General features: G+C 47.2%; 1 protein-coding gene across 2 annotated transcripts in view; it reads right to left on the bottom strand.

Moving 5' to 3' along the window:
* Positions 1-658: 658 nt before the first annotated feature.
* SMYD1 (SET and MYND domain containing 1) overlaps positions 659-23,901 on the bottom strand; it is a 36,460-nt gene continuing 13,217 nt past the window's right edge. Inside the window, exons 2-10 of one of the 2 annotated variants that reach the window (XM_024743947.1) lie at positions 21,962-22,138; positions 19,211-19,424; positions 16,568-16,698; positions 14,156-14,194; positions 11,298-11,487; positions 5,675-5,767; positions 3,463-3,626; positions 2,139-2,307; positions 659-909 (exon numbers count right to left, since the gene is read on the bottom strand). In XM_024743947.1, coding sequence (XP_024599715.1) covers positions 751-909; positions 2,139-2,307; positions 3,463-3,626; positions 5,675-5,767; positions 11,298-11,487; positions 14,156-14,194; positions 16,568-16,698; positions 19,211-19,424; positions 21,962-22,138 — 1,336 coding nt within the window. In that variant the 3' untranslated portion in view covers positions 659-750. The remainder of the gene's footprint in view (positions 910-2,138; positions 2,308-3,462; positions 3,627-5,674; positions 5,768-11,297; positions 11,488-14,155; positions 14,195-16,567; positions 16,699-19,210; positions 19,425-21,961; positions 22,139-23,901) is intronic. The other variant, XM_024743948.1, reaches the window with a different exon arrangement.

Genomic DNA, 23,901 nt, shown 5'->3' with positions numbered 1-23,901 from the left:
GCAGGGAGAGTGTGGAAAGGAAACACTCCCTCTCTGTGTTCTAGAAGTAGTTTCAGAATAATGCTGGGAACCCAGACTTTAAACAGAGGCCTCAAGTGGTTTGGGCAAAGCCCTCCTTCTGCATACGTGCCCTTCTGAAGAAGTTTCAGTTCTCTGAGTAGGACCTGAAAGGCCCAAAGACAGTCTCTTCTTCATAACTCCACACTCGCCTGAGGAAACTGAACATCACCCATCCCAGTCAGCAAATCCTGAATATTCCAGAGACACCTGCACAGATAGGTGAGCGGCCACCTGAGACTCCAGGTACCTGCCACCCTTAGCTCAGATGTCATCTCCTCCATGACACCCTCACCACTACACACACACACACACACACACACACCAGACACATGCCCTCCACTGTACCCCCTCTCTCCATACAGTTTACCATTGCATTTATTATCACACTGTGCTTTAATTGTTTACATTTTGCCTCTCCGGCTACATTTGGAGCTTCTTTATCCCTATAAATATTTATCCCAATAAATATTTGTAGGAGGAGTTGGACTGGTCTGGGATAGGGTTAAATTGAATTGAACTGAGTTGAAATGAACCGAAATGACACTGGGAAAAAAGAGTAGGACATTCCCGCGGCAACAAGGCTGAGCGTTACGCTGATTTCCTCATCAAGGGTCTCCCCAGAAACCCACCACCTCCAGAATGTCTCCCCAGTTCCCCAGCCACGGCAGCCCTCTCCCACCAGGCAGGTCCTCATTGTTTCTTGTGGAACAAAGCCGGCGCCGGCTCATTGCTGGGTTCAGCCATGACCTGCATGGGCTGGTTGTTCAGGGCGGCCTCGCGCATCTTGTGGTACATGAACTCGTTCTGTCGGAACATGCGCAGCTCCATCTCCGTCTGCACCCGCATGGCCTGTGGGACACGGATACACCGAAAACAGTGATGACAAACCCCCAGGATGTGTTGGTTTCTGACCTACCTTGGCCCTTTTGGAAATGACAGACTATGGGGTAAGTGGCTCCCAGCCACTGAGATTCAACTGTACCTCCTCGGAGGACACACACACACACACACACTCATACACTGGGAGTCTAACGTCCTGGCAGTGGACTCCATTTGTTAGGAAGAGGGAGTCAGACCCCTGAGAGAGTAGCTTGAGGGAATGCTCTCAGCAGAGAATGTTTGTTCTTAGGAACTGCTAGGTGGGGACCTGGATTTGAACCCTGGTTCCTGAACTTAAGTCCCATCGACACTGTGGGACATCAGGCAAGTGACTTAATCCCTTCAGCCCTCAGTTTCCTCATACACGAAATGGGTGAGATTCCCTTGTACTTTACAACGGCCGGCAAGATTACAGCATGTGACACATAGAAAAACCCTCATTCTCCCATATGGTAATTCAAGAAATATTTATCAAGGGCCAGGCTTCGTTGAGGGGCTGAGGTTAGAGCAGTGAATACAATGAAAAACACTTGTATTTGACAAGCTTAATGTACTGACATACATTCTATGACACCGAAGTCTGTCCTATTTCCCTGTACCACTGCCTGAGGACAGTCCTTTGAACCCCATCACTTTCAAACAAATCAGCCCTCGAAGCACAAAGCCAGCCAGCAGCTATGAAGAGCGTGCCACTCACCAGACACTGCTCTGAGTGCTTTTCACACATCAATTCATTGAACCTTTGCCACAACCTTAACCCTTTTTTCTCCATTTTTCTGACGAGAAGACTGAGGCCCACACACTCAATATTTGTAGCCACAGAGCTGGAAAGTGGTCAAACTGGAATTGGATCCCAGCAGTCTGGTCCCAGAGCCTGTGCTCCCTGACTCTACTCCACGTGGCACGTTTTCTAACGTACGTGCTACACACACATGCACACCATCAGGTTTTCTCAGTCCAGGCTTGGAGCCTCCCAGCGCTCAAGCCTCGATTTTGCCATCCACTTGCTTTGTGACCAAGGACAGGTTACTCCCCTTCTCTGGGCCTCAGTTTGCTCAGATGTAAAACAAGGGGAGCGGTCTAAGCGTTTCTGAATTCCCTTCTGGTCTAGCAGGCAATCTAGGGTCTTTCCAAAAGCAGAGTCTAGCACTCAGCTTTCATCTTCAGAGAGCCCAGACTTGCCCCAAGAAGCCACTTGCCTCTAAGTCCTTGGTGATGGGGTGGGAGGGTCCGTGTGTCACCAGGAGAATGGCGTAGGCTTTGCAGATCATGCTGTGCCCCACCTCAATGTTGCCAGCATGCCAGTTGGTCAGCCCTGCCCGCATGATGGCCATGCCCAGCTGGGCATTGTTGGGGTGATACAGCTTCCTGCAGGGGCAGAGCAAGTAATGATAACACATATTCCCAACCTACCTTTTATCTGCACAACATCTGACAACTTATAAAGTGACCTCACTGACGAAGTCCATATACTCTCCCACCAGCGCTGTGAGGCATCAACCATCAAGGGAGACTGAGGAACTCAGAGATGCACTGAGATGCTGAACACCCCAGGCGGTGAGGCTGCAAGAGCTGAGACTCCGACCTAGGCTACTGAGCCAGGTCCTAATGGGGAAACGGGGTCAGGATTGTACTTGGAACTTGAGTACAAGGAGCTGGGAGCCTTCAGCCCTCCTTTGAACGGGCTAGGAGGTTCAGGGGGAAAAAAATAGTTTGAATGTCCTTCTCGGGACAGAGTTGTATCTTCACCTCCTTGGCACTCTCTTAACAGGACTTCCTTTCGCATGGTGTACAGGTTTCCCAGATTTTGTTTATGAGTAACATCCATTCAAAAAAATGCAACTTTCTTATGCCAACATATTCATTTGGCCAGAAATACAAATTCACATGCCAATGTGGGCACATAAGGCAAGAGAGGACATTAGTAGAGGGAAGGCAAAGGAGTTGCCTTTTACAATTTATAAGCAAGAATGGCTGACACCTCTTTTTTTTTTTTTTTTTTTTTTTTTTTTTGCACCTTGCTGTGCAGCATGTGGGATCTTAGTTCCCAAACCAGGGATGGAACCCACGCCCCCTGCAGTGGAAGCGAGGAGTCTCAACCACTGGACCACCAGGGAAGTCCCTCTTTTTTTTTTTTTTAAATAAAATCTAAAGCTGACAAGATTGCCTCTGTTGATTGTTAGCGGGGGGAAAAACTTTTCTAAGCACTTAACATCAAGCCAGATTTAGCCTTAAGGAAACCACAAGCAGAAGATGCCTCCCAAAGGATAGACAAGCTGGAGGATTTGGGGAAGACCAGGGATGACAAATAGATTTCATCTCAGGTATCAAATCTGATTATGTGGACGTTATTGCTCAGAACACCACGATACAAAGACTCAGTTATAAAGAGGACAGTTATCAATTACTGAAGCCTGCTGTGGGCGCAGGAGGGAGAGGTAGCGACATGCATGCCATCTCTTTGCCATCCCTGGAATAGACACATTTCCAGGAGACTACCCGAGACCCAGGACCGTCACCTACATATAGCCATCCACCATCCTCCTGGCGTAGTGTGAGGCCTCCTCAAAGGCCTGCAGGTAGGAGAGGACCTCGGAAACGGTGCTCAGCATCCGCAGTGTGTAGATGTTGGTGTCGGCCAACACTGGCTCCTGCTTCTGTAGGCACTCCCGGCATAATTTCACAACCTAGGAGACACAGGCCCTGTCTGTTATCCCTGCACCAGAGCACATGCTTGACTCACACATGGCAGCACCACGATGGCATGGGACACTCACTCTTCGAAGCTTGAGGAAACTACCGGCAGAGAAGGGAAAGCACCAGTCTGTGATCCGAATAGCAAAATGGCCCTGTTTGGCTAAGATGTAGGGATGGCAAGGGTGACAGTGGGAGACACAGCTGACATGGCAGAATGAGGAGTTATCATAGAAGTCAGTAGGGAGCTATGAAAGCCATGTTCATACATATATATGTACTCCTTCTCACAACAACGCGATGAGATAGGCACAACTAATATTCCCATTCTCCCAGACGAGGAAACGGAAGCACAGAGCGGCAAGTGCTTTGCCAAAGTTACACAGAAAGTGAGCAATGGAGCAAGTATTCAAAGCAAGCAGTGGAGCTTTATCTTAACCATCATTCCCATGATTCTGCATCCTGGCTGTGCTTTGGAGTCATCTGGAGAGCTTTTATAAATCCCGACGTCTGAGTCCTATCCCAGACCAATTGAAACTGAATACCCGGGAGAGGGACCCTGGCATCCTTCACATCTGCCCCTGCGTGGCCCTTATGTGCAGTGAGGTTGGACAGTCATGCCCTGCTCGAAGTGTACGGGAGGGATTGGCAGAGAGAGAGGCCAGGCGACCCATCAGGAGGAGGCCACGTGGGTCCTGGTGAGGAAGAAGGTGGGCCCGACCGCAAGCGGCTTTATAGTCAGGCTTTTCCAACTGATTCATGTGTAGACGTATCTTCAGTTACACCCTACAGAGTCAGATGGTCTCTAGATTTTAGTGGTTCACAGTTCTCCCCTCCTTCCCTTGCCACTCTCACAGGAGAAATGTCACACAACTCTTTCCACTTCAAATGTGCGGAAACCAGTTTTCTCTGAGACTCTCCCAGAGGCCCATGAGGCAGCTGGGTAGGGGCGTGGCAAACTGTGAGCTGGCAAACAATCCATCCTGAAGACAATCCTTATAAGCCCATGAGTAGTGTCCAGCCCTACACCCAACCCTACCAAGCTTGAGCAGAGAAGAGGATGAACGAAGAAGACGACAGAGGGATGGAATCTGGAGCTCCAGCTCCTACCGCGAGCCTCTGCCATAGATTTTCCGTACTGTACAGCAACACTTTGTTCATGGGACTCTCTCCCTGCAACCTGACAGAACTCCCGGGAGGCAAGGAGCATGTCGTGTGTGGGTCACCCCAGTAAGGGCTCAAAAGTGGGCAAAGAATGAGTGAGGAGAGGAGGCGAATGAAGATCAGAGAAAAGCAGATAGAAACGAACAGAAATTAATCTCCCACCTTGCCATGCGCTAGTGCCATCCGAACCTAGCTACCAAATTGTCTAAAGAGCTTGGGGGAAAAAATACTGATTCGTGGTCCCTGTGCTCTGTTGCAGACTAGACGAATCACACCTTAGGGGGTGAGACACGGGAATCTGTACTTCCAACAAGCTGCCTTTGTGAATTCAGTGCAGGCACGGGCTCTGCAGGTCAGCGTTGGCCGTGGCTCTCAACTCTAGGTGCCTGTTGAAATCACTCGGGAGCTTTACAAATCTTGATGTCTGGGTCCCACTCCTAGAGATTCTGGAGGAATTGTCCTGAGCAACAGGATTTTTTCAATGATCCTTGTATACAGCCAGTTGAGAACGCCTGGTGTTTCTAGAGCCAGGGTTGAATGCACAGTTAGTAGATCTGGAAACTGTAGCCAGGACACGAGAAAGCAAGACACCCACTGCCATTTCCATTCCTCCATCCCCGATATCACAGACACCTCCAGCCCCAGGACATTTGTCAGGCTGCCTGTGCTCTCCTCAAACCCAGTTTCAGTGAGTTGCCGATGCAGGGGACACGGGTTCGTGCCCCGGTCCGGGAAGATCCCGCATGCCACGGAGCGGCTGGGCCCGTGAGCCATGGCCGCTGAGCCTGCGCGTCCGGAGCCTGTGCTCCGCAACGGGAGAGGCCACAACAGTGAGAGGCCCGCGTACCACACACACACAAAAAAAATGAATTCTTACCTCGTGGTACAAACCCTCAGAGCGAGCCTTGTCAATTTTTTCCAGCGTATCCTTGGAGAACTGTATCATCTCCTTCACCACCTCCTGAGAGGGCTGGGAAAGGGAGGGACATTCAGTTGGAGACCCCTTTGTGAGGCAACCCACTGCATCTTTGAACAGCTGCCACCTTTGACATTCACTGTAGTACAAGATTAATGCCTTCTTCATTGAATGCTTCAGTTCTGTAAATGCCACTCAAGGTCCCTATAGCTCAGGACTTCCCTGGTGGTCCAGTGGTTGAGGACAGAGGCCGGGGACTTGACCAAAAAATATCATACTCCAGTTTGCCATTGGAGCTCATTAAAGAGGGCCCTGTGGCTATGGGCTGTCAATCCTTCCAAGTGTCTCTGCATCCAGTCCCTATTTCCTTGTCTAGACCAAAAGGATATCCATGAGAGAACTTGTCAGCTGTGAAATCTAGACCTACCAGGCTCCCTATGTTTGCCTAAGCAGTCTAGTGATCTTGTAAAAAAAAAAAATGAGGTTTTGATATTTGAGGTACCATAATTAAGAAGCCAGTTCCCATGAAGGCACGATAATTTTGAAGAAAAAGTGACAAATTTCTCAAAGACCAAAGGAAAAGTTTGCTTGCTATGTTTATCCATATCAGAAGCTCTTTTCTGGGGGGACTTCCCTGGCGGTTCAGTGGTTAAGACTCCTCGTTTCCACTGCAGGGGGCACAGGTTCGATCCCTGGTCAGGGAACTAAGATCCCGCGTACCACGTGGCAAAAACAAAAACCAAAAAACTCAACAGCAAAAAAAAACTAAAGAAAGAGAAGTTCTTTTCTGAAAAAAAAAGATTTTTTTTTTTGCTTAGGCAAATCTAATATAACTTTTTTCCAAAATAAAAATACCTTCATTATTTATTCTGACTGTAAAATTAACATATGCAAACTGTAAAAAATTAAAACATTATAAAAAAGTATGGAGAAAACGGTAGAAATCCCCAGAACCCACACGAAGATGGACACAGCACGTTGAGGAGTATTTTCCAATGAGTATACAGAGGAAAAATATTTAAACTATGTAACAACTGGTACAGGAAAGGCACCGACCTATCAAAGGCACAGACACATCAACAAAGAGTATGTCTGTATGACTGTATCAGTGTGTTCTGGCTGAATTGCAGTCCTGCATGTACACACATGCATGAGTGTGTATATGTCAATAGCATCAATCTTTTTCTAACTGGAATAATAACATATTTCTGTCTATTGCCTGCTTTTTTTTCACTCAGTAGATTGTGGATATTTTCCCATATAAATATAAAAATACCTATACTGCCTTTTTAGTAACTAGAGTTTTCCACTATACAAAACTAGAATAATTTAATCAGTTCTCTGGTCGTCCAATTTTTTCACCACAAAGAATCGGGATCAACAGCTGTGTTTATATCTGCTGCTCACATTATTTTGTGAGGTCATCGTCACTAAACTACCAAAAAGTTACAGGAGAATGGGCATCTGTTCCCTTAAAAATACAGCCCCCTAATACATGGAGATCAAGGGTCTTCCCTCAGGCTCCCAGCTGTCTTGAGCCAGTTCCACAGTGTCCATCTTGTAATAGGAGAACCCGAACCCAGGACAGCTTGCTTCAGGGTCGAGATCACTTAAGGAAGTGGGATTATATTTATGCTTCTCCCCACCTCACCTACTTTGGCTTCTGCGGAGTTCTTCATTATCCCTAAGATTCTGACTACCTTCATTTCCATATCCTTCTGTATCTGGGCCTCCCTGCAATTCTTCTGTATTTGTTTCTGTACTTGTCTCACAGCCTGACTCCAGCATTTAATGCATCCATCAATGCTCTGAGTTCTTCTGGCAGGTCTCACTCCTGACTTGACTTTCACCTTGACCTTTGATTTGGCTGAGATTCCTGGCTTCTGGCTGCCTTCCTGCCTGACGACCGAACGTTGGCTTCCCGCCCGAGGGCTACTCAGCACTCTGCTGGTTAGCAGACCATGCCTTGGTCCCAAGACCAGTCATTTCAGCGTGCGTCTGCTTTCCTTAGCCCGTCTGAATCAAGCACATTAGTGAGAGGAGTCCATATCTTGCCTGGTTGTGTAGAGTTCTGTGACTGGTGGTTCGGAGATGTGTCACCCATCCATCAAACGTACATCTTTAGTTTCACCTATAGTTTGTTGCCCAAGTGTTGGCTCATAAAATCACACTGGTCTCCAACCCACTGTACGTTCCGTTGTCTTTAAAACTCAAAATTCTTAGTGAATCTTCTGGGGTAATCAATATCTTGTAGGGTATAATTCAGGGAATACCAAGCTGTTAGGTGTTAATAAAAGCCTTGCTCGGTTTGATGTTGTAAGGAAGAGTGTTACTTTAAGCTCTTGAAGGGAATTAAATTTTTTCAAGGAGGCAACTGCCAAGGTTCTCAAAACAACCTGACTGAAAGGTTGTTAACTGACACATGCAACATGGGATAAAGATATTCTGAGAAGGGAAATGGGCTATTCCACTTGGCTCCCTTTTTGGAGTAAAGGCAGGAAAACCTGATCTGCAGATAGGATGTAAGGAAGCCCACAGAGAGAGGCTCCCCTCTCGAGGAGCACACCACAATTAATAGAAAACAGGGAGGAAGAGAAAGGAACCGGAGGAGAAGGGGTAGAAGCCAGAGGAGGAATCAAAAGAGGAGGAGGGGAAGGAAAGAGGGACATTAGCTCCCCAACCTTGAGAAACTGGAACATTCCTATTGTGAAAACCATAGCTGAAGGCTGGAGAGAGAGAGACAGAACCAAACAGCCTAAACAAGGAGGGTCCAAAGCTACAATCGGGGAAATTGGTGTTATGTTCTCATTTTTAAAAGATTTCGTTTTTATTTTTATCCAGGTCTATATGTGTATGTTTTCATTATATTTATTTAGTTATTTATAATATATACATAGGAGTCAGAAACAATTTTGATGCCAATTTAAGGTTTGAAGATGAGTCACAAAGGCTGGTGTATAGAAAGGAGCTTGTCAGGATGGGATAAAGCATTATTTAAATAAAGAAAGAAAAGCAACCGTGATGACATCGTAGATAGAAAAGCTTGAAGGAACTGTTAATAAGTTAGTCCAATGCTCCACTTTACAGATGAGGAAACTGAGACCCACAAGGAAGAGACGTGCCCAAGCTCAGACATTCAGGGTCACCGCCAGAACTAGAACACAGGCCTCCTAATTCTCCAGTATTCTTTCCACTACAATATAATGGCTTTTTATTATGCCTTCAGATGCACTTGCTTTTAAAAAGTTATACTCAATTTTTTTTTCTGCTTACTTGTTTTGGTTGAGTCATTTTTATTTTGAGTTATTTCTTTACTTTAACAGAGAAACCCAATGTGATATAAAAATAATAGACAGTTTTCGCTTTGAATCAAGGTCGGTTCAAGCAGAAATCATCGATGTTTTTATATCAAGAGAGATGTCAGCTCTGCTAATTCAGACTGAAAGATGTGGGCATACAGTCACCAGCTGGTAAGCGTATCCAAAGTGAAGGGACAGGAGCTAACAGCCACACATCACCTATCTAACTATTAGAGTTCCCAGGTAAACATTGAAAAATTTAGAGAAATGACTACACAGTTGTTTCACTTAATTTCTGAAGGGAGAAAAGAGGGTCTGGCCTCTTTGAAAAATTAGGTAGTGGTGGAAGCAAGTTATGAAAAAAATACTCAGGGCCAGGCACCAGGAGGGAAGGCTGAGTTTTTTGTAGTTAAGTGGATGGAGCTAGAGTCTGTCATACAGAGTGAAGTAAGTCAGAAAGAGAAAAACAAATACCATGTGATACCACTTATATGTGGAATCTAAAATGTGACACAAATGAACTTATCTATCAAACAGAAACAGACTCACAGACATAGAGACTTGTGGTTGCCAAGGGGGAGGGGGATGGGGGAGGGAAGTATTGGGAGTTTGAGACTAGCAGATGCAAATTATTACATGTAGAATGATAAACAACAAGGTCCTACTGTATAGCACAGGGAACTATATTCAAAATCCTGTAATAAATCATCATGGAGAAGAATATGAAGAAGAATATATATATGTATGTATAACTGAGTCACTTTGCTGTACACCAGAAACTAACACAACACTGTAAATCAGCTATACTTCAATTTTTAAAAATAATAAATAAAAAAAAAGAAAGAGAGCTCATTCCATGTCTGTACACAAAGATCTACCTCATTAGTTTATTTTCTTAACTTAAATATTTCCCTATTGGTGGTTATTTAGCTTTTTTCCAATATTTTGTGGTTCCCAACAATGCCATAATGTACTATCTCTTTACACATATATTCCTATGCACATACGCAAGTATATCTGCAGGGTAAATCCTTAGAACTGCTTGGCCAAAGGGTAAAAAATATTATATATTGAGAGTAAAAATAAGTTAGTGGCAAAAGAAGCCTCGAATAGCCCGAAAATGAAAGAGAGGTGAATCAAGCATATCTGGACAGTAGCACTGACACCACTGGGTAATGAAGTCATTGAGAGGGGTCCCTCCATCTGAACCTAGAAGTCAGTTTTGCTTGTAGCCTTTGCTCTAACCAGAGACAAGTTTCTGCCCACACTTAGGATGCAGAAGTTAATTCAGAAGTATATTTGTATCTTAAATGCTCTGGTGAACTGTGAATTATATAGAAGTGCTGGGTTAGCCTCCCCGAGGAGAATGGCTCCCGGTTAAAAGCCTACGTGTGATTTTTCAGACCTGACCATAGGCAATTCCAAAGGCTCTCCCTGGCAGGCCTCATGGGTGGGGGGAAAGCTGCCCCCCCCCACAGGGGATTTGGTGCAGGGCCAGAGCACCGCAGTCTGTGAAGGGAGATGCAGCCAAGGACTCAGGTCCCCCGGCAGGTCATGCTCTTCGCATATTTGCATTCCTGGACCAGGTGCCTTCGTTCCTAAGTCTCTCTCTCTCTCTCTCTCTCTCTCTCTCTCTCTCTCTCTCTTTTTTTTTTAATTGAAGTATAGTTGATTATCTGAGGTCTTGAGGTCTTCTTCAGGAGCCTCTATGAAGGCCTGCCTATTGTGAAGGGGGCGCTGGGGGACATCCCCCTTGGTAAGACTTCCAGTGCTCAGTGGTCCCACCGTCAATTAGGCAACAGTTACTCAGGAATTAAGCATATTAAGCGATGTGAACATTGCCTGATCTCCCCATTGCCCATTTCCATGGGACTAGGAATATCTTTGTGATAACCCGACAACAAATCTCTTTGCCCATCTGGTCTCTCTATATGGAATTCTCAGCATCACTTAACCTGCAAAGGGGCAAGAAGAGGAACTTAAATTTACTGTCTACTCTCTATGCCACTCCTTTTACATATATCATCTTGCTTAATCCTCATAACAACCCCTGTAGTAGGTGCCATCATTCCTATTTTACAAATGAGAAAACAGCGTAACTTCCCCAAACTCAAACACCTGGCAAGCAGTGGTACCAGGACGCTAGCTGGGACCCATCCGCGTGCTCTGTCCACCACCCACTCTGTCCACCAGGGCAGTGGCGCCTTGGTTAGCTGTGGAATCTGCCCTCGCCTGGCTCCTGGGGAAGATGCCCAGAAGCACCCCGGTGGTGGGGCTGCCTGTACCTTCGGGTCGTCTTTCACACCCAGGAAGAGGTCGTCCTTCAGCCCTTTCTGGCAGTGCTCACACGTGCAGTCAAAGTAGTACTGCTTCTTCAGCTGCTTCTTGCGTTCTTCGCTGACGTTAAGGAAGTCGATATAGGACACGGTCAGCTCCTCTCCTTCTGAGATCTTGCCCAGGGCCCGGAGTTCAATTCTGGAGCAGGGTAAAGGAGAAGAGTCCATCAAATCCGGGGTGGGATGTATGCTCTTCAAGGTGTCAAGAAGTTGAGTCTCAAAGACAACGACCTCCACTAACACTGAGAAAACTCCATTCCCCCCCACAAAGGGGGAGGTGTGGTGTAAAGGACAGTTTTCTGGAGAGTTCTACTACGCATTACAACAATCAAATCTGCTCCATTCAGCTAACTGCTCTGGAATCAGCTCAAATAGACTCCCAGTAAAGGTCTGGGCTCCATCATAAAAGCATACAAAGCTTCCACGCCTGCAGGTCTCCCAGTGCATTTAGCTACTGATTGTCTGTAACAAAGGAATGGAGAAATAATAAGGCAAAAACTCCAAACAAGAGAAGCCTTGATAGTCATTTCTGGTTAGTTTGGAGACTGCTTCTCTCAGAAACACACACATTCAGTTACCCAGAAGCTTGGCCCGTTCTGTGTCTAATTATAAGCCCCCTCTTACCTTAACCTTTGGTCCAATGGCTCAGACTTAATTTATGTGAGGAGACTATGCCTGGGGATCTCTGAGGCAAATAAAGGCTAGCTCTTTATTAGCCCACTGCATTGTTCACTTTTGTGCTTATTGGGGGACATGGCTTTGGGGTTGAAGGTGGTTGGCGAGAGCAGATGACATTGCAACCCCCTTCCAGCCTAGACCTGACCCTCCAGTTACCTACAGCACTACACACCTCATCATGTGACAGATACAGAATGTACTGAAGACAAAATCCCACTGCACAACTGACACCCAGCTAAGCCAAACTAGCTGAGACCAGCCTGTGGGCCTCTCAGCCATGCATCTTCCACCCAGGAGGCCAGAAACTACAGAAAGAGTGGTGAGCCCGGCAAGCTGGATCCTAAGCTATGCTCCTGTATCCCCCCAACATCAGGGGGCCTCCCTGCCCAGAGGGAACCCATCACCCAGAGAGTGAGGGGCAGGATGCAGAGGGCTGGGAAAGCATCTACAGAGAAGTCCATGGTCATTTCCTTTACCTCCCAGAGAGGCTGATTCAGATGCCACGTGAAAGGCAGGAGAAGATTCCAGCACCAGAGAAAGGTCCCAGTCAGAGGGAGCCCCTTCCACGTGCTCGGAGGTGACAGCCAAGCAAGGAATAGCGGTGACTTGCATGTCCAGGCCCCTGAGGTGACCACTTAAGGTTAAAGAACCTTCTCTCAAAGTGGGGTACGCCGCCTTGCCCAATATATGTGATAATATAGGATAAGTAAGCAATTCTGCTCCCACTAGCCCTTTCACAGAGGCAGCTCACTATATTGACATGGCCTCGTTCAAGAGCGAATCAGTGGCCAGTAGCTTTGCTTCGCACCAAGGTTAATCCAGTTCTCACAAGGTCTCAGAGTATCTCAAATTATTTCAATAATATTAGAGAGTTTTCAAAACCAAATTAATGTAAAGTCACTTAGGTATAAGAAATGCACATTTATATGCCCCATTTTACCTAACTTGGCGCTGGGAATCTGGGGAGGAATAGTGACCACTATTCTGTTTTGGATCCCAGACCTCTTCCACCTCTAATGCTCTGCAGTTCTACAGTTCAGCCAATTGAGCCACAAGTAGGCAACTTAAGTATTTCTTGTAGAGAGATCAGGAGCAGAGTCCAGGGCCACAGAGACTTAGAGTTAGAAAGGTCCCTAGACACGCTCTCATCTTGACCTTTGCTCTACAAATGTAGAGCCAAACACCCAGGAGATGATGTGAATTGTCCAAAGTCCCTCGCAACGCACATCAACACAGACTCAGATGCACCGACCACTCCTACCCCTGCCCTCCCAAAGCCCAAACTTCCACACAGCATTTTGTTGTTAATCCAAAGATCATTTCAAGTACTTTCAAGCCCACCTTGAGAAAAAGGCCCACTGGGGCTGTGGAATTGTCATTAAGAAAAGTCCGAAGTAAAATCTAACCTAAACCACTAATTCATAGTTGGCCAGAAGCAATAAAGAGAATACCATGAATAAACATTTATCAAAAACATCACAGTTATGGGTACCATTTTCAGAACCAGTCTGAGTGAGAAGTTAGAGGTTACAAACAAACACAGAGTCCTTGGGCTTCCCTGGTGGTGCAGTGGTTGAGAGTCTGCCTGCCAATGCAGGGGATACGGGTTCGTGTCCCGATCCGGGAAGATCCCACATGCCGCGGAGCGGCTGGGCCCGTGAGCCATGGCCGCTGAGCCTGCGCGTCCGGAGCCTGTGCTCCGCAACGGGAGACTCAACAGTGAGAGGCCCGCGTACCGCAAAGAAAAACAAACAAACACAGAGTCCTTTAGTAGGTCAGTAATATCAACAGTGCTCATTTCACGATAAGCAGGGTTTAAAGGGAGAGTGTGGGTTTTTGCTAAGATGATGTGGACTGGAAAAGACCTTCACGCTTTGAGGTTGGAGGAGAGAGAGAAATGAGGAGTAAGAGAGGGAAGCATAGGCACAGCAGGTAGTGGGTGGGTGAGGAAAAAAATGATTAATATAAATGCATTAAACACGCAGCATCCAGCAAAGATGAGATTCTGGGGAGCAGAAGGACATTACGGACAGACAGCCAAGGAGTCTCGTGAAGGGGCAGCCCCAGCAAACCAGGCAAGTGAGGGAGATGGGTCAGAGCAGCAGGGATGTTTCCAAAGACTGACCCACCTCATCTGGGTGTGAAACATGGATTTCACTGCCTCATGACTGAAAAACAAAACAGACACCCAAATGGAAATCATTACCATTGGCTTATCCCGTATGGCTAGCAAGGACGCACAGCACTCCAGGTTATGCCATCAAAGCTTTGGTCATCACAACCATCTCTATCCCAGCCCCTCCTAGCTGGGCTCCCTTAACAAGAGGCAGCCTGCTGTAGTGGAAAGTGCCCTGGATTTGGAATGAGAAGTTCTGGGTTCAAAGGGATTCAGCCCTGGCCAAGTTGCTTCACTTCCCTGGGCCTCAGTATTCTCATCTGTAACCTGGTAATGAGACCGTCACGAGACAATGCATTTAAAAGTAGAAATGCTACAGTATTTTTCAATGGCAGGGCACAAAAAGTATGTGAACCATTCATGAAAGATGCTCCAGGTTGCCCAGTCCTGTTTGAGCGCCAAATCGTGGGCAAATTGGGCTTGGAGTACCCCTTCAGAGCCTTGGGGTTTTCTGAGTGGTACACCAATAAGGGATTCAACTTAGAGTCCCCAGCTGTGTGCCCACCAAGAACTGGCATCAAGCGATCTTTGGATGATTCAAACGCTGGCTCAGCTTTCTCTTCTACTGAAATAAACCTTCCTTCAGGCATTCTTTTCCAAAAAAATAAAATAAAAGTAGAGTGCTAAGAAAACACATGGGAGGCTATTATTATCCCACTAACAAGCGTCTTGGACAAATAAGGGTGGCCTCTTTGAATGTCTATTTGGGGAACAGTTTGAACTGTGTCTGGAGACCCATCACCCAGGAAGTATGCAGAAATTACTGGGGTTAGAATTGGGCTCCTAACACCGCGTCCAGTGTTCTTTCCACTATGGCAGGCAGCTAGACAGTGACTGCAGTCACCTCTTGCACAACATCCAAGAAGCTCAGGTACAATGTGGCTGCTCGAAATTCGTGGATGCAGGGAAGCCAGAGCGGGCACTGGTGATGATCTGAAGAAAGGGCCCCCAGGTTCTTGTGGCTGCTACATGTGGTGACAAGAAGAGCTCTGGGTCACCACCACTTAGGGGAGTGGTGTCCAGAAAGACCAGCCCCACATGTGAATCTGATCTTCTCTGCCAACCAGGGTAACTCCAGACACCAGCTCCTCTGGGGAGGATTCCATGAGGTCCAGGCCGGTGACCCCAAGAGGCTTACAAAGGGAAATACAAATGCTGGGGAAAGACAATCATCTGGGTGCAAAATGAACTGTCCTATCTTGAGTGACTTTCTCAAGTGCTACTGGCATGCACGCCCTTGCTTCCAGAAATAGGAAGGAAAAGGGAAATCAGAGCCCTTGCTCTATTGGGACTTAAGCTTGACTCTTGGCTGAGAACCAGAAACCATTATCTTTGGGGGAAGCCTGCTCACTGTTGATGGCTTAGAGTCAACTGGCACCTGTCATAAGAGCTCGTCTCTAAGAGCAAAAGAAATATTGTTTAGGCCTCATTCCCCCAAAGCCCCCCAGCCTAAGCCATGGACAACGAGGGGCTCATCCTGTTTGCTGACTCTCCTCCATTTGCGACCCACCCCAAATTCCATTCTCTGCCCTTCTGTCCCCTGACCTGTGCCTTCCAGGGGGGCAGGGCTGACCTCTGAGGGCTTCATCACCCAGGTTCCTTGGCCCTCTGGCTTCTGGTTGGGGTTTGGCCCCTGGGAGGAGATCAGAAGATGGGAGGAGAAAGAGGTTGGGGTATTTAGTCTCTCGGCTCTCCCTCTGCCTCACCACGGTTCTAGCAGTGGCTGGTTTCTCTACAGGTACAGCCAAGCTGTTGGAGTGGCGGGGGTGGGCAGGGAGAAAGGGCCCCCTCCCATGGCTACAGCTCTCACCAGCTGCGAGAACAGTACTTCCTCCATTGCCCCTCCAGGTCAAAAGCTGGTAATGGTTTCATTCTGTCACTAGACTCTGGACATTTCACCATTCTTTGTCAGTTTCTTCAACTCTACCCACACTTCTGTCAATTGTCCTTTTACTAACTTCTCTTAGGGTAACCCCTGCGTGTGCCTTCTGATTTCTGCTGGGAACTTGACTGTTCCTGCCAAGCGCCTTCTCAGTTGATGATGTTCTCCAATGACCTCTAGATAGAAAATCTCAGGCTTCAAGCTCTAAATTATGTAGTAGTTAGAGGTTTATCTAACATATCTAGGCAACCTCAAGAAACATACAGAGACTCCAAAATTACTCATGTGGAATTCTTTGCCATCTTCCTCATTATGTTTCTCCTATTCACAATTATTCTAGAATAAAATTTCTATTTTCTGTCCATTTGGAATCCATGCTAGCTCAGGTTCAACAGGTTCCTTTTGGTTTAAATCAAGGGTAGAGACAATACCATAAGGTCTCCCCATCCCCAACATACCAACCCAAGTTGAAGACATACTCACTTGCCGTTGTTAAATATGACCGTGCAGTTGGGCCAACAGTCATGGTTCACCAGGCCCAGGTTGGGGAAGATGCCCACACCCACTGCCTGCAGGCCTCTCTGGTCACTGAGCGTGAAACCATTGCAGTTAATCTACCCAGGGGAAAAGATGAGAGTCAGCTAACATAGACTTGGCACAGAACACCCTCCAGCTGTTGAAAGTTTTTTAAAAAATAGAAAACCTGGTCTCATCCTGGAAATGCTTAGAGAGTCTGGAAAGTTTTGGGTAGCTGTATTCTAAAAAGGCCCCAAGTGGGAATTCCCTGGTGGTCCAGTGGTTAGGACTCGGTGCTCTCACTGCCGGGGCCCCAGGTTCAATCCCTGGTCGGGCAATTAAGATCCCACAAGCTGTGTGGCACAGTCAAAAAATAAAATAAAATAAAAAAATAAAAATAAAAATGCCCAAGATGGAAATTTGGTTCTGAGAAGTTTCTCCTTTTTCCTGTATCTGGGTCTCACGAGTTTTCCCCAGCGTCTATCTTGATTTCTCTCTCTGTGCCCTTCTCTGCTTTGTGTGTGTGTGTCTCCTCTGCTACCTTTGACTACTCTCAACTCCTATAACTATTCATAAAATAAAATTAACATCTGTTTTTGATTATTTTGTGTCTGGTGGATACCTTGTACTCCCTGTCCACAATTTTAAAATCTGATGAGTGCAATATTTATCTCTGAATGGCAGGCAAATCAAATTGGTTACTGCTTATACGGCACCTGATTTCTTTCTTCTTCCTTAAAAAAAGTTATTTTTTATAGACATAGATTCCAAATGTCTGCTCTCAGGGTATAAAAAATGTATAAGAATAAATATTACCTAGGATACATTAATATCTGCACACAAGTTTCTGCCAAATGTAAAAATCATATATATAAATACATGCTATCCATAATATTTATAACACAATATACATTTATAGATATATACTGATCTGTATAGCACATAGCTATTTGTTATTGATACTAGAGGACAGTCACTTTCTCCATCAATCTCATTGGTCATTCAGCAAGTACATGAAGTTAAGCCCGTCAGTACCACTAATAAGCTGTGTGACCTTGGGTAAATTTCTTTCTTCTCTGAGCTCTTGTTTTCCCATCTGTAGGTTGAATAAGTTAGACTAGATGATCTTTATGGGTCCTTTCAGCTCTACACCTTGGTGATTACAGCATCCTTGGCTGTAGTCCCCAGACCACCTTAGAGATACTCAAGATAGTCTATGACACCCATTCACACCAAGGCTGTGGAGCATAGAAACTCCACATGTGAGAGTAGAAACTCTGGCATCAGACAGACTGCTTCTAGACCTTCCTTGGACACCAGCTCACTGTGTGACCTTTGGCAGTCCTGTAACCTCTCTGGCCCTAGGCTGTCTGTTCTATAAAATAGGAATGTTAAAACCACGGACTTCATCTTGTTTTGTAAAGACTGCACAAAATAATATCTAGAAGGCTATGATGGTTATCTTTCTGTCAACTTGGCTGGGCTGTGGTGACCAGATATTTGGTTGAACATTATTCTGTATGTTTCTGTGAAGGTGTTTTTTGGATGAGATAAACATTTGAATTGGTAGACTTTGAGTAAAGCAGACTACCCTGCACAATGGAGATGGGCCTCATACAATCAGTTGAAGGCCTTCATAGAACAGAGACTGACTGCCCCTGAGCAAGAAGGAATCCTGCCAGTGGACTGCCTTTGAACTTGAACCACAATTCTTCTTTGGGTCTTCAGCCTGATGGCCTACCAGCAGCTCCCACCATCACAAGAGCCAGTTCATTAAAATAAATCTTCCCTCTCTCTCTCTGTCTCCATATATAATATATATATGCTATCCATAATATAATGCATAGAGTATAATATACTATATATATATATATATATATGCACATACATGCACACACACAGTACATCCTTGTGGTTCTATTTCTCTGGGGAACTCTCACTATTACAGAAGCACTGGCACATGGTGAGAGATGCTGGGTGTGATCACGCTGTTACCACAATAACCCCTTCCTCAGCCCACTCACCAGCACCCCACAAAGGGCCGGGCCTGCCAGATGGGAGACATGCCCCCATAGCCCACGGCCTGAGACTGCTGATCCCCTGGGCTCCCCCCCCGTCCTCCCGGACCCTCATGGCTTCAAGAGGTCTGGATAGGTTGCTCAAGGCATTGCCCTCCAGAAAGCCCCTACTCTCCTCTCCCTGGTTCCCCACGATCAGCACATCAGATGTGGGAAAAGGAAGAGTCTTACTTCCAAAGTGACTGGTGGGCAGGAAGGGATAGTGACTGGGTCTTCGTTTTCAATGTGGAGAAGAGAAAATATAGGAAATGCAGACGAATGAGAAGGTAAATCACCATCAAAATCTACCGCTCAGAGCTAATGAGTAGTTTACGCTTGGGGTGCTGACTTCAGCCACAGCAGGCGTGACCTCAGAGTAAAGGAAGACCAGAAAGAGAACTGGGTAAAAGTTCGTCACGTGAGGTCTCTTTCCCCCGTCCAGCACTTCACTTGGCCTCCCCTTCCACACGGACCTGGCAGCATCTGGAAGGTCCTTCGTCGGACAATCCCAGGCGCCAGCCCAGCCCCAAGGCCACTTTGGGAGAAATCTTACCACGCCGAAGATCCGCGAGATGTACTGCATGCTGAACTGCTGGCTCTGGGGCGGCCAGTACTGCAGGAAAGTGTCCACGTCCCCCCGCAGCTCTTTCAGCGCCTCCTCCCCGAAGTGTTCCACGTGGCTCTGCAGGTCGTCCACGGGGACCAGACAGCCCTCCGTGAGCCCGCCGCCCTCTCTCTCCACCCGCCACATGACGCGCGCTGCCAGCCTGCGCAGAGGGACGGGGTTAGAGAGGCCTCGCTGCGCTCAGTCGTTCGACAAACGCTTGCTGAGAGTCTAGTACACGCCCGGCACAGGGTCGGGCCCAAGACACCGTTTTGAACTAGACGAATGGAATTTCTTGTAGCATGAAGCTTCTTAGAGTGGGGGAGACCTAAGTTGAAAAGATAATCTAAACTACTGTTAAGTGCTATGCCCCAAATCAAACAGGGTGACCTGATAGGGAGCGGAAACCAAGGTGATGTGGGGAGGCTTGACAAGGCACACCCTGGCTGCCAGCGGAGTGAACAAGCGCCCGCCCTGTGCAGATGGGGAAAGAGCAGCGAGTACAAAGGAACAGGGAAAGAGCTTGGCACGATTAGAAACAGCAGGGTACTGGAGCTAGGGAGCAAGGAGAGGAAATCACATAAAGGTGGAGAGGTGGGCAGAAGCCAGGTCACGTGGGTCTGGGCAATCATGGAAGGGGTCTGGGGACACAGTGAGGTGCGGCAGCCTGGGTCTCTCCTGACTGTGCGGCTAAGATGAGCACTGGAGAAGGAGTCTGACGACTCCACTTCTTACTGTGTGACCCTGGGCAAGTCACTTGACCTCCCTGAACCTCTCCAGTGGCAAGTAAAGTGAGGATAATATGTATCCCCTGCCGTGCTAACCCGCAGAGTGTTGGTTCACAAACTGGCCCCCATCCACAGAGGGCAGGAAGAGAGGCTGACCACTCCAGATTGGTGGGTGGCAGTTTGAATCAGCAGGGGACTTACTTAGGAGGCTTGTCTTGGGTGGCCACAGATAAAAAGATCTTGGGTGCTTCCCTGGTGGCGCAGTGGTTGAGAGTCCGCCTGACGACGCAGGGGACGCGGGTTCGTGCCCCGGTCCGGGAAGATCCCACGTGCCGCGGAGCGGCTGGGCCCGTGAGCCGTGGCCGCTGAGTCTGCGCATCCGGAGCCTGTGCTCCGCAACGGGAGAGGCCACAGCGGTGAGAGGCCCGCGTACCACAAAAAAAATAAATTAAAAAAAAAAAAGATCTTGTCCCCTGCCAGCCGAATTTTAGAGTTTATAAAGAGGCCTTCACTGGGTTCAGTCATACCTTCCAGATGATTTCAACACCACATTACAATCTCAATGCCACATTCTTGGGCAGCTTCTGGGAGGCGGGGAAGGCAAGCGAGCACATTCCAAGGACAGGGGAGGGGATGAAGACCTGGGTCCAGCTTGCAGGTCAACCGGAAGTCGTGTCCTCTCAATGACCTCCTCCAACACAGAGGTGTTTAGGAGACAAAGTGAGGTAGTGGATGTCGACATCATGTGTGAACTTATTCACATTCTTAATGATTAGATAGAGAGAAGGCAGAGAAGACAATCTAAGAGGGGAAACAGTATAAGCAAAGGCCCTGAGGCAGCCCCAAACGTGCATATGCAGGGAGCAGGGGCAAGGAAGGCCTGGTCAGGAAGGAGCAAAGGGCTCTGGAGGAGAAGCGGGGGTTAACGTGGGACAAGAGGGAGGGCCCTAGAAAGCACAGAACTTTACTTTTTGTTTTTTGGGGAGGTTTTTTGTTTTTGTTTTTTTTTACATCTTTGTTAGATTATAATTGCTTTACAATGTTGTGCTAGTTTCTGCTGTACAACAAAGTGAATCAGCTATATGTATACCTATATCCCCTCCCTTTTGGGCTTCTCTCCCACCCTCCCCATTCCACCCCTCTAGGTCGTCACAAAGCTGATCTCCCCGTGCTATATAGCATAGAAAGTACAGAACTTTGAGTATGAGACAGAGGGCCTTACTTCACTCTGAGGACAGAGAAGGCCCACTTGTTAACCGTTAGGCAGCCCATGCCCACAAGATAAAGCCTGTGACCAAGGGACACTTTGGTGACTCTCTGCCACTCATTAATTTTTTGACACAGGCAGATCAATTTTTAAAAAGTAAACGTTGGGGGGCTTCCCTGGTGGTGCAGTGGTTAAGAATCTGCCTGCCAATGCAGGGGACACGGGTTCGAGCCCTGGTCTGGGAAGATCCCACATGCCGCGGAGCAACTAGGCCCGTGCGCCACAACTACTGAGCCTGCGCTCTAGAGCCCGTGAGCCACAACTGCTGAGCCCATGAGCCACAACTACTGAAGCCTGTGGGCCTAGAGCCTGTTCTCCGCAATGAGAGAAGCCACTGCAATGGGAAGCCCGTGCCCCGCAGCCAAGAGTAGCCCCCGCTCGCCACAACTAGAGAAAGCCCGCACATAGCAACGAAGACCCAACACGGCCAAAAATAAATAAACAAATAAAATAAAATAAAAAATTAAACGCTGGGGAGCCGCACGGGACAAGTCTGCAACCAGCTCCACCAGTGGAGATCCCCTCATAGATGGGCTTCCCAGACCAAGGGAGAGCACGGAAGAATTGACCATATTCTGTCTCTTTGAGACTGTTTCCTGATTTGCACTCATCCCAGCTTGCTTGGACCTGGGCATGCTGCCCCTGCCGCCATCCCCCGCCTGACATTTGGGAATCCCAGTCTCCACCCCGGGGCCGAGCTCTGACCTGATGTTCTCATTGGGCACCTTCCCATGTCTCTTGATGGCCGAACACTCGTTCTTGTGGTTCAGCCAAGCATCCTTCTGGCAGGTGCGGTCACAGTAATGGGCAAACTTGCACTGCCCGCAGCGGTGGAGCTTCTCCTGCCTCTTGAAGCACGTGTGGCACACAACATTCACAAGGCTGGAAATGGAGGGAGAAAACCTGTGATCGGGGGACACCACACTGGCTTTTGGGGGACTGGGGTTCGGGTACTGGCTGTCCTTGTCTTTCTAAGCTTCAGATTCTCATTTTTCAAAATGAGGGGCTTGGGTTTCCAAAGATCCCCTCTAGCTGTAGCTATGCTTCTGGCAGATATTTTTTAAGTGAAACCAGTGTAGGGAACTTTACTGTGCTCTTCATATGAGCCCTTCGATTTAATTCAGCAAGAGGTCGTAGAGTTACAACCTTCATGCGTTAGCCACCGGGAATACCACAAGTTGCTGGATGAACACTTGAACTTGGGATCACCATGCAACATGAGCACCTACTATAATAGGGGGGCCACAGGGTATTCCTGGATCACAACGGAGGAACCAAGGAAGTCTCCCAAGCCAAGGGAGTGGCTGGAAATTCCTCCCAATCCTCTTGCCAAAAGTCACTTGTCATTGGCACCGTGGCCCGGGAGAGGGCATACTGTGCGACATATTCTTCTCATTGTTGAAATGGAATGTCCCCTTCCCCAAAGAATAAAAACATCGTAACCACTTACGATATGATGGGACATGAGACATGACATGTTTTACACAAAATGAAGTCTACACGTTATGATGTATGTCATAGCTCGGCGTGTTTTGCAGGAGTAAAGATTGACGAGGTTACTGATGTCACAGATGTTATCTGATGTATTCTCCTGGCTCAGAGAGAGAGTGGAAGTGATGGGCGGCCAGCTCCACAAACTGCTGTGCCCCCATCTGCTGTGAGGTGTGATGTTAGTAATTCGTTACTAGTCATAAAGTACTCAAGGGCATGAAAGGTTAGTGCTTATTTATAACTTACAGTAGATGCAAGGTTATTCCCATAATAATGTCTTCCTCTCTCCCTTACATTCCCTTAAGCTTTCCCAACGAGAGAGGAAGAGTAGAATTAGCCTGGCATATTTACAGCTGCACAGAATCCTCAGCGCATCATAACTATGCCGCTACTGCTACTTTGACCAGAAGGCTGGGGACAGAGCCCCAAGATGCTACAGTATAGATTTCACCCCAGTCTGGGTGATGGAGAGACCTTTACAGTCATGCATATAATCCCTTATCAGGCCTTGACTCAATGCAACTATCGGTTCAATAATATTTCACCTTCATATTGTCTCACGAGAGTCTTTACAATCACTTTGCTATAATAAACGTTTAATTCCTTTTCATGGAAAGAAAACGTGATCAATCTGAAATGATTTTTCTCCTAGTGAACACATAGTGGGTTCCAAATGTTAACCACCAAATTATTTTCTACAGGCTCACACACCTGTTTAAATCTCATTCCACAATTTTTTTAGGACTTAGAGTCAATTTTTAAAAGCTGGTGAAATCCAGGAAGTATTATGAGCTATCTCCTAATTTAGATCTCCTTGAGATGAGGCTGACCTTTCTCTCCATCACCCCACCTACCATTAAGGCTTAGCCACGAGGCTGGAACTAGGAAGAAGGAAGAGGGTGGGTCTGATGCAGAGAGGGGTTCCTCAAACTTTAGTGTGCGTGCACGTCATCAGAGATCATGTGGTTCTAATGCAGCAGGTCTGGGGTGGGGCCTGAGATTCTGCATTTCTAACAAGCTCCCAGGTGATACTGATGCTGCAGCTTTAAGTAGCATGAATGTAGATATGAGAGATAACCTAAATTCTACCTTTTCTTGGGGGGCGGGAGGGGGGCAGTATGTATGGAAGTATCAGGTAGGCAGGAAGGGGAAGT

Source organism: Neophocaena asiaeorientalis, unplaced genomic scaffold, assembly GCF_003031525.2.
Source record: "Neophocaena asiaeorientalis asiaeorientalis breed wild unplaced genomic scaffold, Neophocaena_asiaeorientalis_V1.1 scaffold114, whole genome shotgun sequence".
In the NCBI taxonomy this organism is placed as follows: Eukaryota; Metazoa; Chordata; class Mammalia; order Artiodactyla; family Phocoenidae; genus Neophocaena; species Neophocaena asiaeorientalis.
Note: the sequence above shows the minus strand (reverse complement) of the source record. Positions and strands in the feature narration are given on the sequence as shown.